Source organism: Uloborus diversus, chromosome 8, assembly GCF_026930045.1.
Source record: "Uloborus diversus isolate 005 chromosome 8, Udiv.v.3.1, whole genome shotgun sequence".
NCBI lineage: Eukaryota > Metazoa > Arthropoda > Arachnida > Araneae > Uloboridae > Uloborus > Uloborus diversus.
In genome coordinates, this window is record NC_072738.1 from 61,859,536 (window position 1) to 61,878,200 (window position 18,665).

Genomic DNA, 18,665 nt, shown 5'->3' on the forward strand with positions numbered 1-18,665 from the left:
GCAATAAGTTTCCGCCCTTCAGTCAGTACTAAGACAGAATTACAAGCTTGGGGTCCATAACAAGGACGATATTGCAGTAACTGGATGTCATAACCGGACTGTTGGTACATTGCGTGTGTGACAAAATTAATTTCAAAATCTTTTATGCAATAAACAAATGCAGAACAAATTCAACACATTGTAATGCTACTTTAGATTTATACCCTTTGACGAAACAATACTTCTTTTCTGTGGCTGGTCGAGCAGGCAGAGCCCCCATGGATAGTTTAAAATACTACAGCTTAAAGCTTCAAAATAATAACGGTCGTATTAACCATCCGAGTCGAACCTAATACGATCGTAAGACATTATCGCAAGAAGTGCAATGTGACTCCACTCAAGCACTGTGTTTTGCTACCTATACCACTGGATGACTCTTTGATTCTATATAATTAAATTACACGTTCTTGTGCTGCCAATGGATTTCTGATTGGCTCTCATTTATTGTATCATTAAAAATTACTAACTCAGAGGACTTTACTTAGCAAACTGATCTATGAGACATATAATGGACACAGGAAAGCAGTTGCTGTTTGAGCTGAATTTTAACGGGAAAAGAAGAACTCATCTTGTGGCGGTTTCGATAGCTATGAAGTTAGCATAACTTAAAATGTTTTTTGGAGATTGACACAATAAAAAACAATGAAATTATATTTCATATTGAAGCCTAAAAATTTAATAGTTTAAAACTCTTCTTTGAGGATAGTTTTGCTGTTTTACAGCAACTTTATTAAAACACTTATTTCGTCCTAATTAAAAGTTAATTAACCCTATCTGCCCATGTGATTCCAATTAGGTGTCACCGATCTTTGAACGTGAATAATTATAATCTATTTTACTAATGTGTGATGAATAACGAAAGGACTTCTGCTCTGCAGAAAATGCATTTATTTGTGTTTTATTGGAAAATATCTTACAAAACTTTGAAGAAAGTTAGAGAGGAGCAAATAGTGCTCAGGTGAAATTTTGTCAGATATTTACCGAACAACCTTGTGCATATATAGAGAGAGATAGAAATAGATTTTTTTTTTTTTTTTTTGAAATCTACATCAAGCTTTGTGTTGTCTACTTTCAAACAACAAGTAAAGCTTTTAAATTAAAATTTGGGTCAGAAAGGGTAAACAGCATTTTTTTTGGGGGGGGAGGGGGTTTGAGAGAAGATTAATGACTCGGATGAAACGATCCTTATCACCTTAAATTTACCTGCCTCTAATTCTTAGCGATGAACTGCGACGTGGATCACGACTTATTAATACTGCCAGCAGTTTTGTGGCTAGAGTGCTCATCAAGAATTTGCAACTGGGGTTTCATACAAGTCAAACGTCCTGAACTTCGCAATGCATGATGCATCATCCGATTCATCCGTGGACGACAGTTCTGTCCGAAACAACTTAATTATTTTCTACATACATTCACAACAGCTTATTTACATAAAGTCCCTTCGGAAACTTGATACATTTGTAGATTCCTGGGGCCTACCTCGTGGTCAAAGTGCGCCAGAGGCTTGAAGACATTGAGTGTTCCGCCCATTTGATGGCATAAGTTTGTGGGCGTTGCTATCGCGTTAATGGTCATTCCTTGAACAACGGATCCGTCTTTGTTTTTCTGGAGCAGTTCTTCTCTTTTCTTGGCCTGTTTTCGTTCCTTGGCCCTCCTGTTCTGGAACCAGATCTTCACCTGTCGCTCTGATAATCCTAACACAGTCGCCAGTTCCGATTTTCTGCGAATTGTAATGTACCTGCTGTAGTGGAATTCTTTTTCTAGTTCTAATCGTTGATGGTCTGTGTATACCACACGGTATTTGTCTTTGGTCCTTGTCTTTCCTAAAATAAATAAAATAATATTATATACTATTATGCATTGCAAACTAATACCAAAAAAATCCATTTTCGTTTTTCTAAAATTATCTTTAAAAGGATATGAAAAAAAAAATTATAATGGAAAAGTGCGTTGAACAACTGTTAAATTATTTCATTTCATGAATTTTAAAATGCTTCATGACATATGATCGATTTACATTGAATGGAGGACACAAAGTACGGTTACATGCAGGCAGAATTGCTTTATTGTCGTCCTTGCATAAAATATATAGTCTGTTGCATATTTACAATAACATGGTCCTGAACTTGATTTCCTGACCAGAATTCAATTTACGTGGAACAGTTCTTAACAGTTCTTTGTCCCAATAAATCAGTAGCAACCAGGTCGACGAGAAGCCATGTCAGCCTAGTCGGAAACTCCGACCGTTGTGGGAACCCGGTTCGGGATCGGAGTAGCACAAATTTTCTAAATTTTATGGGGGGGGGGGGGGGAGGCTCAGCGACCAAATTGACAAGGGGCCAGTCTTGGCTCTCGGCGGCCCTGGTTGCAACAAACACTTATCACGTTCAATGCTTGTGTAACCAATGCAATTCGACATTTTACGCCTTTACCTTGACTCTTTATTCTTTATTATGCACTGGGAAGTTAAAATAAATTGAAAGAAACGTTGAAAATCTTCAACAACATAAAATTAAGGATTTATTTATTTGATCCCGAAATAGCTGAAACTTCAAAGAAACTGCTATAATCTCCATCAGACTGCATTGTGCATTACCCTTATAATAGGGTAACAGACTTCCCCCAAATACGAAGAATTAATTTGTATGGGAGCTCGAGGGGGGGGGGAGCGAATTCTGTATGAATCTTTGCATAAAAGATGGAGTTCAAGTTATTTAAACATGAAAATAAGTTCTGAAGGTTATAGAGCTACTGCATTTGCACTGCTAAAATGATTCAGGAACGTTCCTGGAAAATTACAGGAAGTTGATGTGCCGAATTTCTGCCAGTATCATATTTTATCTTGGGGAAAAAAAGGTACGTTTTCCTCTAGAAGTCAGTAACCTCTCTGAAATTAACCTTGAAACTTCCTGAGGAATTGCAAAACATCCCCTGACCCCTGTTAAAGCCAGTTTCGTCTCGAGAACTTTCTAGAAAAATTAAGTAGGTTTAATGCAATTGCTTAGAACCTTCCTGATTTACCAAGACACCTCCAGAAGGACCAACTATAGCCCGTAAGCTATGCAAGGAAGAACCAGGCATATCCATTGACTTTTTCGTTCTCACTGAGAGCTTAGTCATCCTGAACGAGCCGCAATCAAAATCACACATAGGCCTACACTTAATAAACACTCTCATTCAATCTTTAAACTGGTTGCTAAAAATATTTTTCACAACAGTGAAAAGTCTGCATCCGTTCAACTTGTAGCGATTCAAGAAACTGTTTTGCGAAGATACTTGTTTTTTCGGGGAAATAGGTGAAAACCTGTGAAATCCCGAGACGTTCCACACGGAAGAATAACCAGTAACGTTTCAGAATTTTTTTACAGTGTGCTTTGTTAGAAATCAAGTGATGTACTTGCTTTAGCAGCACAAGTTGATGATTTATATCGATTCTTAGCTTAATAACTGACATTTGAATGTAGAAATGAACAACTCCTATCAGTCAATTAGATGAAGGCATAACAATGTGATACAGTGTCACTTGTCACAACCACCACTCAGGGCCGTCCCAAGAGGGGGGCGAGCGGGGCAATCGTCCCGGGCGCCACGAAAAGAGGGGGCGCCGCATTGCGCCCCTCGTTTCAACGGAACACAACGACATACACACGAAATGAGGGGCGCAGCAAGGTGCCACTCATCGTATAAAATGCCCCGATTGCATAAAATTAGGGGCGCTTTGAGGCGCCCACTCATTTCATGTGTCATAGATACACAGTCAAAAACACAAAATATAGAATAATTGATTCTCCATTTTTTTTCCTAGGGCACGAAAATATTTTTCTCTCTGTCTTCAAAACATTAGTTTCTTTTGTATTTGCGGGCTTCTCCCTAAAACTTACGAATATTTGATGCAAAAGAATATCATCTTTGTTTATAACACTTATGAAAGTTGGTATTAAGTTGGTACAAGTAAAACCCACAAAAAACTCTTGAAAAGAATCATTGGATGAATCCAGATCGAAATCTAATTTTGATGTAATTTACTTCGATAAATACATTTTCTATTTATAATCAACAACTTATTTATTTGTGCTCTTAGTTTGATCAATATGAATAAGCAATTCAGTTTTAATTGTTAGTTTTTTATCAAGTGCGATAACATTTTACTAGATAAACATTTGGATTTTTAACATTTCCATTTTTCGAAAAGTTTTTGGGGTATTAATGTTTCACAAATATTAGCAACATGTTCATTGCTTGTCTTCTGTGTAAGGGGGGGGGGGGGGAGGGCGCCAGGAAACTTTCGCCCCAGGCGCCGTCAGAGCTTCGGACGGCCCTGCCACCACTTCTCGTTTTCCTCTGCAACGGCTGTAAGAAGGCAGCATTCAAATCCGGGACTTTTAATTCAGATTAAAGTGCGATCTATTTATTCACTAGTCGGGCTATCAGTGACGTGTGGAGTTTTCGTTCTTCCGCCCCATTTTTTACCATAGAAGTTTTGTCCGGCTCCCAGTTTTAACAGGCATTAATGAACTGTCACAGCAGTTAATTGAAAAATTTTTAGTACACAATTTACTTACAATGATATTTTGATGAAAAGTAATTACTGTAATTATTACACACTCGATCAGTGAATTCGCTATTGTATTTATGAGGATAAGTAAATTAAGTTTTCAGAAAAATTAACAGGCAATTGTGAAAAGTAAACATTAAATTAAGTTTCAAAAACTTTGCAATTTCGTTTGATTTTTCTAATGTTGACGGTGGGAAATCTTCGAGTAACGGTCAAATTTACCGGCGCACAGTGGAGTATTTGACTGAAAATCCTGGCCAAAAGTCCAAAATTAAAAATTTACCCGATTTTTATGAAAATTTATTCCATGATAGTTGACTAACTGGTGCATCGATCGGCACCTGTTTTGGAAACTTGAGTCACATACAATTGCTCATAGCCTCAGTGAAAGATGAGATTTCTATAAGAATTTTCGCTTTTTTGTTACGTTTCAGCTTAATTATTACGTTTCAATGTAGATTTTTTTGTGGCTTTCTAAATGAATGGAATTGAACCAAACCAATTTTACGGTTATAAAGAAATGTCAGGGCTTAGTGCTAATTATAAATCAAAGTAAATATTTTTAATTTCTTTTAGTGAAAAAAATAAAGAAAACTTGGTACGTGAGATTTTTAAAGGCTTTTCGCCTTAATTTATAACTAGAGAAAGCTTTTTAAATGGGTGTCGGGCTTGGTCGGGCTGTTTTGAAAGTTGCATCGTATTTGGCAAAGTCTCTAGTGCTAATTTCAGCAAAAAAATCTTCCGCCTACAACTGCCCTTTTTTAAAATGATTTTTTTTTAAAAAAGTGCATAATCCGATCTTTTTGTGACAAGTCATGATTTTAAACTGAATTTACCTACAAAGATTTAATAAATTTGCAAAAAAGTTATCATAAGTACTACTGAATGAAAAGATCGACATATTTGAGCGCACAAACAACAATAAAATTTCAGACACGAGTTTCATGGTTATGAGAAACCGCTTCATCAATGTGTAAAGATATAAGTTATGGAATGAGAATCATCCAATTAATTTCGAAAACGCTTACCTTTATGCATCGCTAAAGAGATTCACTGCACCCCTAAAACATGTGTTTGCGTTCAGCTATGTTAATTTTCTCATGTACGTTAATGAGTTAATAAATTAAATTATTTTGTGATCTCGCTAAGAAAATTTGCTCTTCCTTAAAATTGAGATAGATTTTAGATAAAATAAATAAATATTTATATTTTTTCAGATCATTGCTGCAAATAATGTGCCGGGGGAGGGGGTCTTTCCCCCTTATGCGTAGCAAAAGGGGGGAAATACCCCCCCCCCCCACACACACACACTTGCTAGCGTTAGGAGACAATTGTAATTGTCTCCTAACGTTCCTACGCTAGCGAGCTATTCATATTTAAGACATTTTACCTACTCATTGTGAAATTAAAGTTATATAAAATTTTAGTTCCAAATTTGTTTGTACAATTTTTAGCGGGACACATCACACGATGTAAAACTAAGGATCGACCCAAGGTACGAGTACAATACATACAATTCAAAAACAAAGAGCTTTTGAATATCCATTTTCGAGTGTTTTTACAGTTATAATATCCTAGTTCATTTATTTATTTATTTATTTTTTCAATAGAAAAAAGGTTCTTTGTAACCCCGAAACCCTTGTCTTTAATTCTTTTTGTGCATGATTAACTCAGGGTTTTAATAATTGAAACCAAACGAAAAGAATAAAATTGATTTTTTTTTTTTTTGGTTTCAAATTAGTGTTTTGTACAGAATACTAGGATTTTTTTAACCGCTTTTTGCTCTTTTCCCCCCTCGAACAGTGCACTTAATTACATATCTTCAAAGGAAAACAGCAATTCGCATCGAACATGTTTACTTATCACTTGTCTAAGCTTTATTGGCAAAGAGCCAACCGTGGCATTCATTTCGGATCGAGTGAAAATTATTGAAAATTTTTATTTCAACTCATTGAAAAAAAATTCATTATAAATCAGTGAAAGAACATAACTTCACCGTTTTCACTGTAAATGAAGGTAAGGTGTTTATATTATTTCCTTAAAAAGTTTCAGAGCCATAACATTATTAGAATATTGGATGCAAGAATTTTAGTTTACATGGATTGAATAATTGAAAAAAGTCGAAAAAGTGACCTCCCTTTGTAAATTCTTAGAAATTCGGTTAATTACGTTAGATCTTCAAACAAACCATAATCTTGAAGAAAATTATTTTTCCTATCTAGTGATGCATTGGGTTTTTTTCTACGTTTACTAGGATCGTTTTTACGGTCGTAAACATGCAAAAGTCTAAACCGTGGATAAAATATTAAAAATTTCATTTTCTAATTCAAATTTTAAAAATCGAGCTTCAAATTGTAACATTAGACATTTCAGACAACTTGTATACCAAGTTTCATGTCTATAAGTGGGATAGCTTCGCCGTACAGCGCACAAACGCACACAAGGATGTCGCCTTCAGAAGGGTGAAAATTTCAAACTAGTTTTGGCCAGGATTTTCAGTCAAATACTCCACTGTGCGGCGATTGTCCAATAGGGTGGTTCGAAAAATTCGATTTTTTTTTTTAAAATTTCGGAATCGCGTTACCTCTCAATAGTTGTAGTTTGGTATCCTCAATTGGGGAGAAATAAAAATAAAATTCTGATCTGACATCTTCAGTTCGCACATGAGGCTGAAAGTTATTATGCTAAAAATTGAATTTTTCAAAAAATAATAAAATTAGTTCTTTTATATTTTTGTAAGGCAACAGCCATTGTCAGTATATGGCGTTGTTTGAACCTAAAAAATTTTTTTTAGCTTTTACATAAGCTCTTTAGTTTGCGCATACGCCTTCAGTTGGATTAAAATCGCCTGAAATTTGAAGCCAAATTTAAGGCGAATGCGAGAACTAAAGATCTTATTTAAAAGCTATAAAATATACTTCAGGTTCAAACTACACTATGTACTGACAATTTATGGTAGTTGCATTACGAAAAAGTACAAAAAAAAAAAAAATAATAATAATAATAATAATTTTATTAATTTCGGAAAATTTTAATTTTAGCATATTTTTTCAAACTTTCAGCCTCGTGCGTGAACTGAAGATGTCGACTCAGAATTTTGTTTTAAATTTCCCCCAATTCAGGATACCAAACTGCAACTCTTGAAAGGTAATGCAATTCCGAAATTTTTTTTTCGAACCTCCCTACTGTCCACCAAACCTAAGGTTGAAAAACCTGTATATCAAACAAAAATGTTTGATTAAATAGAGAGAAAAAAAAAGCATGAAAAATTCAAAGTTGCGTGATTTTTCCTGCGCGAAGGCGGCAATACCTGCGTTTCTAGGCAACCGTGAAGCAAGCCGGCTTATAATAGAACGGGGGGAGCTTTGAAAACGGCGCCGGCAGCTGATATCGAAAGTTTGCTGTGTGGCGTGTTTGAGAAGCTGATGACAAGGCACCCGCGCAAGATAAGCGCTGGAGAGGGGCAGGACACGCTTTCGAAAGATTCTCAGAAGTGTGATTTTGATGTCAGCCGCCATCACCTGGAATAACCGGGTAATCTGGAATTCAGAGACGAATTAACAGCTCTGGAAATAATGTTGGTTTACGTGAAATACACCGCCAGCTCAGTCATTTCCAGCCGATGACTGCAGTTTCGTGCTTATTAACACTCATCAGCCCGGCATAGGAAAGTGACTGAGCTGGAGATGGAAAACTTCTTAAGGAAGCCAAGAGTGCCAAACAAACTGGTAGCTAATACAGAATTAGCACAGACCAGACGAGTGCCGAAGCAATGGTTCGGTTCAACTCGAAATTTTGAAGGCAAGGCAAGTATATTCAGTAAGTTACCGCCCTATAGCTACCAGTTTGTTTGGCACTCTTGGCTTCTTTAAGAGGTTTTCCATCTCCAGCTCAGTCACTTTCCTATGCCGGGCTGATGAGTGTTAATAAGCACGAAACTGCAGTCCTCGGCTGGAAATGACTGAGCTGGCGGTGTATTTCACGTATTTCTGCCATAGCCCCGGCTATAGGGCGGTAACTTACTGAACATAATGTTGGTTTGTTGGTTACAAAAAATGATTGTCTCAGGAACTAAAAATTTGGAACGGACCTTTTCACGATAAGATTTTGGAAATGTCCCCTCCACAACAAATCATTTTCCTTGGCGTTTTTTTTTGGGGGGGGGGGGGTGTCTCTGCAAAACTTAAGGGGGTGCGCCCTTGCTCTTAGGGGGCACCCCTGACTAAGGGAGAAAACGATGCCTCCTAGCAGAACGTTCTGTTTACTAGTCCAATCAGCGGCATGCAAATTGACTTACACCACACACTGTTATAACCAGAGGTTCCAGACGAGTGAATATATTCCCCCTAAGGTGAAAGCATGGTGCCCAAGGATGCAATACTAGCCAGGAAGTAGAGCAGGGGTGCGAAAACAGCAGACAATCGTAGACAGGGGTGCCAAAAACACAAGCAATCGCAAAATGACTTGCTGGCGCATGCGCTTTCGGCATACATTCACCATTCAACCACTTCAATATGGCGGACGAATGATAGGTTGCATCTATGCGTGGCTTCTATGTCTTTCACATTGAATGAAGTACACTATTGGATTAAATCTCAACTTTTCTAGGATAATTCTTTAAAATAACAAGTAAGTACAGCTTTTGATCACTTTGTAGCTTTTAGGGCTTTCAAACATAGTTAAAAGTACGTTTAATGCTTTTTAGTTACCGTTAGTCCGTTACGATACCGTAGTACCGTTAGTTGTTGATTTTCAGTTAACCATTACTGTCGTGAAATTTCCATCATTAAAAACGCTACTAAATATATATATCATTATTTTCTTGAGTACTCGATAAGCAACATTTAATCACCAAAATAATAAACGCAATAAGATTTTCAATAATCAACAAGTGAGAACCTAAATAAAAATGACTCTTGTGCTTCGTAAATTACTACACAACAGCGAGCGCAAAAAATAAAAAAGGAATCTCTCTCCGTCTAGCTTTTTCTTTTGCTTTTTCGTTCAAGTGTTTGAATCATTTCCTGTTAGCGGTTAATATTTCGATAGCGTTAGGAATTTAAGTTTTTAAACTGTCGAAAAATTTCATGCGCATTTTATTTTATTGTTATTTCGATTGAAATTTTGAACGTTTGAGAAACGAATTTGTTTTTCCGTAACTTTAATATCCCAGAATATTTTTGGCTCTTCATGTAAATAATTCATAAATACCTCTACATTTTACTTTCGGTGCAGTTATTTCTCGCAAATGATCATTAACTTAACTATGATTATTCAAATAATTACTCGTCTTTAACTTTAAATATATTTGTGACAGCTCTTTGATACCAAATAAAGTCTGTAGTTATTTCTTGTTTTATTCATTTTTAATATTACTTTGTAAAAAAAAAAAAACTCATCAGTACCAGATTTTTTTCACAAGTTTTTTTACCGCCCCGAGAGTTATTATAATTATTATTATTTATTTTATTTATTTTTAAGAAAAGGATAAAAATTTCACAGGTCCGCAATGTTTTTCATTTGCTTTTACCGACCCGTGGGTCAAAAGAGGTTGAGAAACACTGATGTAGAGAACGATCAAATGAATTAAAGCAATGAGCACTTCTTAACTATGTTGAAAACTCTGAAATATGATCAAATGCTGTAATTACAAGTTTTGATCATTTCCAGTACTGAATTCATGCAATTAGAAAAGAATGCAAAACGTAGACTATCATGAATCAAAACAAAACTATTAAAAAAAAAAATACACAACTGTATTCAAAAACGCACACAATACGGGGGAGGGTGGAGGAGGATCTACAGTAAGGGTGCCATTTCTCTCTCCGAAGGTTCATTCCCCGGCTGCCTATTTTTTAAAAGGTGCCTGTTTTTCACCCTAGTTAGAGGTGCAATTTCGGCTCCGTATTAGGTGCCGCTGGTGAACAAGCGTTTCACCCCTGAAAGGTGCCGAATGCAACCAGTAGTTTTAACAGTGCAGCACTTTCGGTTAGTGGACAGTTTTCGTGCGCTCCTAGTGGGCAATATATTTTATTATTTTTTTAAATACAATTATTACACTTGTCAGAGTACAGGAACTAAAGAGAAACCGAAACCCATAACCAATTAACTTTATTTAAGTTTTGACTTACGCCACTAACTGTCTAGCCCGTCCAAACGTACTCTTCATAACTACTAAACTTGCGATTAAAATATTAAATGATTTTCTGATTAAAGTATGGCAAAGAGACAAAAAGGGCATTTATTAATTTCGCGATTCTATTTTTTATCTATTGATAGAATAGGCGATACTAAAATCACCGATTAAGCTTCGAAGAAGAAAAAATGGTAAATAATCGAAACATTCATCCTACAGAAAATCGTCTGCGATATCCGGCGGGACAAATCCCATTACGCCATCCTCTCGAATCTATTCGCTGATGATGGACGATAGCACCGGGATAAGGGATGTTCAGCGAAAACGATCGTTTGGTGGGCAACGAATGGCTGTTCCACTGGGACTCGTTAGCACGTTCGAATCGAACAAGAGTAAATGGGTAAACATGGTTCCATCGGGCTATGCTTGGATATGAATTTTTAAAATCGAATAAGGATGTGAATTGCATGATACCCCTTCCATTTTGGAACGTTTACGGGTATAGAACGTAGAAATAGAAAGATCGAATGGAACAAACTCAAGGGCGTCCCCAAATCCCCCGCAGTGAAGCAAAAAATTAGAAAAACTATTATTAAAATACAGAGAACATTTTCCTCAAATATGATATGAAGATAGTTAGGTTTTTTTTCCTAAACAATTCAATTTAATCTTTTAGATATATCTATGTATACTTCTACTTGATACTATTTTATCATTTGAGGAGGCCAAAAAAGAAAGAAAAGAAAGGAAAGAAAAACTGCTTAAGATTCAATATAAGTTTAATTAAATATCGATTGATATTTTTCAAATACAATTTACTTTTTTCTAACCTCTCACTTCGCAAAAGATAATTTAGCGTTATAGTACCGCATTTGTATTTTAAAAAAAATCTATATTTCTTGCTTGTCTGCCAAGAAAAACTTCTGAGCTGAAAATGAAAATTTTTGAACAGATTATAACACTGCCATGCAATTAGTCTCAAACTATTTTGAATTTTCCTCTGGTGAAATAATACTTACTTACTAATTCATCTGTTTAGTTGTTGTTTTATTTCTAACTAGCGCGGTACCCGCACGACTTTGCCCGTATAGTAGAAAATTAAAAGGTCATTTGGTTCGCCTGTATATTTACAAATAATGGATAATGGATTTCTCACCAATATGCTATGTGCATTTGCTCGCCCATGTTATGGTAATTTGCCCGTCCATGTTATGGTAATTTGCCCGTCCACGTTATGGTAATTTACTCGTCCACGATATGATAATTTGTTCGGAAAAATGTTCTTAAAATTGGAATAGAAAAAGAACAAAATCGAATTTTTGAAAAAGCGCTTTGAGGTGCACTTCCCTATACTACAAAATAACTTTGTGCCAAATTTCATAAAAATCGACCGAACGGTCTACGCGTTACGCGCGTCTCAGATATCCAAACACAGATCCATACTTTCAGCTTTATTATTAGTAAAGATTTCATGGAACCTTTTAACTGCACGAGAGATTTAACTATTATGAAATTTTCTCGTTAAAACTTAATTCCAATAGACGGCGTTCATTGTTGACCCCTTCTTCATTTCTTTATTCTCTTAAATGACAGTCTTACCAGTAAAAGAGTTAAGTTACCGGATCCAGTTCAGCCTTGTCAAAATAAAGCATTTCCCTGTACGTCAAACGTTACCAAAGAATATTATCATACCGTGGCACAAGTTTCATTGTTGATGACGTCAGCGATACTCGATCATTCGCTATTATATATATAATTATTTAATTTAGAACTAACTCTCATTTTTGACGTTTGATATTAACTTTCGAACAATTTTGTTGGACTTATTTCATCATTGTCATGAAGTTTTATAGCAACCCCGGACTAATTTAACAATTCAGACTTCTTTTTATTGTGCGCAAGGTAAAGTGTTTGCGCATTGTTGGCGCGCATGGAATAGTCAAAGTACCACATCAGGAGACCACATCTCACAAGGTCTGCAGAAGACTGAGGTCTCTTATGCAGCTTCATTGGAAAAATAAATAAGCAACAGTATGCAAAATATTTTCTTGAATATATTATCGTAGAACAAAATAAATAACCGAGAAAGAATTTACTTTATTCATTTTATTCTCAGCTGAAAGGTTTCGCCAAATTTGTTTAGGGTTATAGTTTTAGTATAGTGCGAGCAAAGTAGCCTTGGCGAGATTTCGCGTTTTTAGTTAAACCATTTTTAATTTTTATCATGAGTGGAATAAAATGGTAGTAAGATTACAGAATTCGATAAGTGAAAAGAAATAATGGTCAATCAACTGAAAAGAAAACTACCACCATATATCCGTGAGAATTTTGTTGATGATTTGCATAACATGACACAATTAAATCGTAACTCAGAAATTAGAAAAATCGAAACAGAAAATTTTAAATTAACCGATTCGGGAATTCGAGAGAAATAACTCAGCTACAAATGGAAAACAATAAGCGCTAGCCAAGCAAGGCAAAAAAGTATCATCTTCTTTCGATAACAATTTGTAATGTCATATTGAATTTTCTAGCATTAATTGTTATTCTTGTCAGGCCACAATTATTATTTAGTTTTATCAAGAATTGATAAATATCGAATTCAACATCGTGGAAATAGCTGCTTAGAACTACGAACTACGTAGTTTGCATTAATCTTTGCCGTTTAATAATGCTTCTTGAATTCTCATTTCTTTCTACGTGGGCCAGAATATCCACAAGACTTTGAAAATGAATTTAAAAAGAAGAAAGCGAAAAAATCATACGTACGAACAAAAATCACAACACTTTTAGCATTTTCTTCGTTACCATGTGCGTTTGTTTTAGTTTTTAAGTCCGCCATTAGACATTGACTTCAGTGCCCCCTATAGTTCGTTGGAGTTGCAAATATCTTTAAACGAGCAATTCTTGTGGGTATATATATATTTCTTATCTCGGAAACGGCTCTAACGATTTGGATGAAATTTTGGATTTAATTGTAGTTTTGCATTCTAAGTTCATCTACATCAGTGTTTTTTCTTTAAAAACGCGATTTTTTACGAAAAACAGTTTTTTAATATAAAGTCAAATTGAGTTAAGCCTTGAAGTAAACTGTGAGTTGACGCATCAGGCAGACGATTTGCAACCATAACAATGAAAATTTGTCTCTTCTCGCTTTAAAATTTTATACTTGCTTAGGGTTGCCAGGCTTGGCTGATATTGGCCACTTTGGCTAATTTCAAACACTTGGCTGAAAACAAATTCAAAAGCATTATGTAAGGCTTTTTTTTCTTTTTTAAGTGAAACTATTGCTTGACATCCTATTTTATTTTATTTATTTATTTTCTTTTTACACTTCGAATAGTTTAACATGTTTTTTAAATCACGCATCTAAATTTTATTTCGAAGAAGTGTATGTCTTGAGATTGTTTATGTTTTGTTAAGACAGTTGTTATCATTTGTTGGAATGGTTTGTGGATCATCAGTTTTGATGGATATTATGCTGTATGTAGCATTTTCTGACATAAAAACTAAAAGTACTTATTCAAAAAGAAAATCTCGATTGGGATAAAATCGTGAAACGCATCATAGTATGAAAGGAAGTATTCGGTTAAAAATCGATTTCACCATAGCAAAACTAAGGTCAAAATATTTTAATTACTGACAAAAAATTGTATAGTGGAAACAAATGTAACAGATAGTTTAAAGAAAATGTTGATTTAATTACATTCAGAATCATCTTTGTTTGGTACTTCAGTGTTATAAGAAGATCGAGTGCTTAATATTTCGTTAACGTGAAGTTTTTCAAGTATATTTGGAAAAGTATTGAACCTTAAAGAAACACGATTTGACAAAAAATAATTCTTTTAAAGCCGAGCGAGGCTCGGTCGTCCAGGTACTATATCTTATAAAGGGAGTTTTTTGATCAAAAATACCTTCTGGGGGGGGGGTTAGATTAAAAAACCTTCTGAAGGTTTTTTTTTTAATATCAAAACAGCTCTTTCATGTGCATAAACTACTGTATTAGAATTTGCATTTATGTTAAAACCAATTCCTCTAGGGGTGTTTTCACCCCCCCCCCCCTCGCAGAGCCAGCCCGTCATCACTGTTTTAGTGCCACGGGAGGTTGAACTTCTTTGTTTTACAGAGAAGACGACACAAAAAAAATTTACTGCCCAAAGAGAGCAAAAAGCACCCAGGACACCGGAAGAGGAGGAGGGGGAGTCGAACCTTCAACTTCCTGCATTTGAAACTCAGTTTCTGCTACTAAGGCCTATATTTCACTGTAAAAACAAATCAGAAATATTCCTGGAACATAATGGCCAGCTAACATGCCTAATTTAGGTAGGGTTTAAAATAATTGATTGACACCTCCCTAATTTACCAAGAGAGAACCAAAAGCATTTCTGCAACTACGGCCAAAGTTAAAACAAAATTGCAAAAAAGGACCAAACATCTTACTTTCCTACAATTCTTGCAAATCTACGGAATCCAGGGAATACTTCGTTCTCATTGGGAGCTTACTCAAATGAACGGGTCGTAATCGACCTGAAGCCAATACACTAAAAATATACGCTCAGTTAATCTTTAAACTGGTAACTAAAAATATTTATCACGACAATGAGAAGTCTGGTTTCGTGCAATTTGTAGCAATTCAGGAAACATTTTGCCTAAGATACTTCATTTTCACAGGAAATGGATGAAAACCTATGAAATACCGAAACGTGCCACGGAAATAATAAGTGACGTTTCGAAATTTTCTTACAGTGTACTCCTTTAAAATGAATCTCTTCACACCTCCTAAAAATATCAAGAAACGTTTACCACTTTGAAAAAAATCCCTTATCCTCATATATATAACAGCCGATGATCGAGTAACCCGCGAGTTTCAACAATGAAACTCGCGCCACAGCATGATAATTTGATAATATGTTTTGGTAATGTTTAACATGCAGGGAAAGGCTTTATCGTGACAAGGCAGAACTGGATCCGGTAACTTAACTGTTTTACTGGTACGCCTGTCATTTCAGGGGAATGAAAAAGCGGTCAACTATGAACGCTATCTACTGGAGTTTTGTGGTTAATCCACTGGAGTTGGGGGTACAATTTCAACTATCAAAATATCACCAAACAGGCAATGGTTTCGTTCAAATGTAGAAGCAATTTTCACCCGTCATACCTTGGCGGGCGATTTTCTAGTTTCGTCATAATAAAAACCAAATTTATTACTCCTTTCGCATTCGAACACAATACAAAAACAACTTATTGTGCCATTTAAAACGCCATATTGATCCATTTAAAACGCCACTTTACAAAAGGGTGCTACAGTTTCCGTCCCTGATAGCGAAGGGGTGGTTTTCTTTCCCCCTTTTCCAAACTTCCGCCATTGTTTATCCAAACATCCGATGGGGAACAATTTCGCGTGGGGCAATTTTTCATGGAATCGATGTAATCGATCCCAACGGCATCAGCTTCATGGTGGGGGTGTTAAGGGCCGACTTTTTCATCGGGATATGAATTGACAACGGGGATAGAATTGCATCAGTGGCAGTGATAGAACATTATCTGCTCGTGGTCTACCAGCTCGAATATTTTTGGGAGATTCAGATTTCGGGTCTTCTAAACGTTAACATTCAATTTTTTTTGCTACAGCTACATTTCCTTCGACTAAAGAAGGATTCATCATTTGACATGGAAACGTTTTGATTTTCGCTGTAATTTTTTCGCTAAGCATTTTAGGCAGATTCATGGCAAAAACAAAAACAAAAAAAAAAACTATTTCGTGACATTACCCAGTTTTTTAGTTACATATTCTGCATATTTAAGTGTAGCGAATAGATTTTAAGAAAAAAAACCCAATAGTTTTGATAAAATTGTTAAAAAAATTAGAAAAAAACCCAAAACATAATAGGCTCATTTTTAATCATCATTTCGAATTCCTGTACTATTTATTGAAGAAGAAAATTTTCCACGAAGTAACATCAAATCGTCCTTTTTAAGCCAAAATAATAATAATAATATAATAATAATAATAATAAATACAAGGTGTCATGAAATTGACTGATTTCAAAAATTTATAACAGAAAAACTGTTAATGATAAAAAAACAAATTCTTGCAGAAAATTCATTTTTTCCCAGTGTCTCAAATTTTAGTTCAAAAATTTTTCAATAGAGGGCGCTGCAGATAGTACTTTTAAATAAAAAAAGAAGGCTTGAAATTCACCGAATTTTCCTCCGATTGCGACATTTGGTTGCAGTCAGCGATAGACATTTTGAAAATATTGTTGTGTAATTTTGTTTTTTAAAATCTTTTTCGAAAAACTATGATGTAATTTTCTATCTTTCTTTGATTTACGGTCTTACGAGATCTGCAGCGACAGAACTAAAATTTGGAACTCTGGAAGACAAAACTTACGGCCAAAAACCTGAATTTTCTGCAAGATTTTTTTTTTTTTTTAAATCTCTAACCGTTTTCCTGTTATAAGTTTTTGAAAATAGTCAGTCTATGTCAGGACGCCCTGTAAATGAATAAATAATAATAATAATTTGACGATCGTAATTTTAAATTTTTACCAGTCGTCAGTTTTTACTAGCTTTATATATTACTAGTGGTACCCGCACGGCTTTGCCCTTAATAGAAAATTAAAAGGTCTTTTGGTTCGCCTGTATATTTACAAATAATGTATGGTGAATTTTCTCGCCAATTGGCTCGTACCCATGTTACGGTTCCACGTTATGATAATTTCGTAATTTACTCGTCCATCTTATGATATTTTTGTTCTTAAAATTGAATTGGAAAAAGAACCACATCGAATTTTCGAAAAATCGCTTCGAGGTGCACACCCCCATGGTACAAACTAACTTTGTGCCAAATTTCATGAAAATCGGCCGAACGGTCTAGGCGCTTTGCGCGTCGCAGAGATCCTGACAGACAGAGATCCGGACAGAGGGACATTCAGCTTTATTATTAGTATAATAATAAATAATAATAAAGAGTAAAGAAAGATAAAGAAAAGAGTAAAGATAAAGATAAAACTTTGCTTAAGTTACTGAAATTATTTTAATTAAAATTACTAAAATAAAAAAGACTTGGTGCCAACGACGCTTTTCTTTTACATCCCAATTTCGAACTCTGGTGCTGGTAACAGAAAGAAACACGAAGTTGATAAAAATGCATGCGGTGTAAGTCTCACAAATTCAGTGAAACTTTTAAATTAGACCATTTTAAAGGTATAACTACATTTAATTGGTACTAGTTAACACTACGCAATAATAATAATAATAATAATAATAATAATAATAATAATAACAATAATAATAATAATAACTTTTGGTATTTTTTTACCGTAAAATCATTAGAGTAGGAGATTATTATTCAGATAAACTCCTACCTTTTCCACAAGCATTTAACATTTTTAAAAAAATTAAAAAGTGTACAAATCGGCGCCAAGGGCGGATTTAGGGAGGGTCAAAGGATTAACTGACTCCACTGTGATGAGAAGCACTTTCTTTATTTTTATTATTATTTTACTTTTCCTTTAATTATTATTATTACTGTTGATGACCAATTTTTAGCCCTGAAATATTAGTACAGGTGAAAAATGTCAATTACTTGTTACTTAATCTTTGTAGACTTAAAGTCGAATAAATGCAAATTCTATTACATATAATGTAACTTTGAAAAAAAAAATAAGGACTACAAACCTTGGGGGCCCCTGAGCCTAGGCCCAGTCAGACCATGCGTTAATCCAAGTTAAAAGAAGTGGAGCATTGAAGACACAAAACGCGTGTCTGCAATGCTCTACTTCTTTTAACTTTGTTGCATAAAATCTTCATGCAACAATGTGCCTTTCCTGTTTTCAATGAAACGAAAGTTTTCTGGACACATTGGAACATAAAAAATGCGTAATTTTATTTATATGAAGCTCAACTCTCATCGTTCTTTTCAATTTTTGG

General features: G+C 35.1%; 2 protein-coding genes across 2 annotated transcripts in view; both read right to left on the reverse strand.

Annotated features, from left to right (window-relative positions):
• Positions 1 to 1,325, reverse strand: part of LOC129228384 (protein O-linked-mannose beta-1,2-N-acetylglucosaminyltransferase 1-like) — a 58,542-nt gene extending 57,217 nt beyond the window's left edge. The window contains exon 1 of the mRNA XM_054863061.1: positions 1,243 to 1,325. Within this exon, the coding sequence (XP_054719036.1) occupies positions 1,243 to 1,325 (83 nt within the window). The remainder of the gene's footprint in view (positions 1 to 1,242) is intronic.
• Positions 1,326 to 1,461: 136 nt separating this feature from the next.
• The window catches only part of LOC129228385 (homeobox protein CDX-1-like), a 41,274-nt gene continuing 24,070 nt past the window's right edge, over positions 1,462 to 18,665 (reverse strand). Inside the window, exon 2 of the mRNA XM_054863062.1 lies at positions 1,462 to 1,862. Within this exon, the coding sequence (XP_054719037.1) occupies positions 1,462 to 1,862 (401 nt within the window). The remainder of the gene's footprint in view (positions 1,863 to 18,665) is intronic.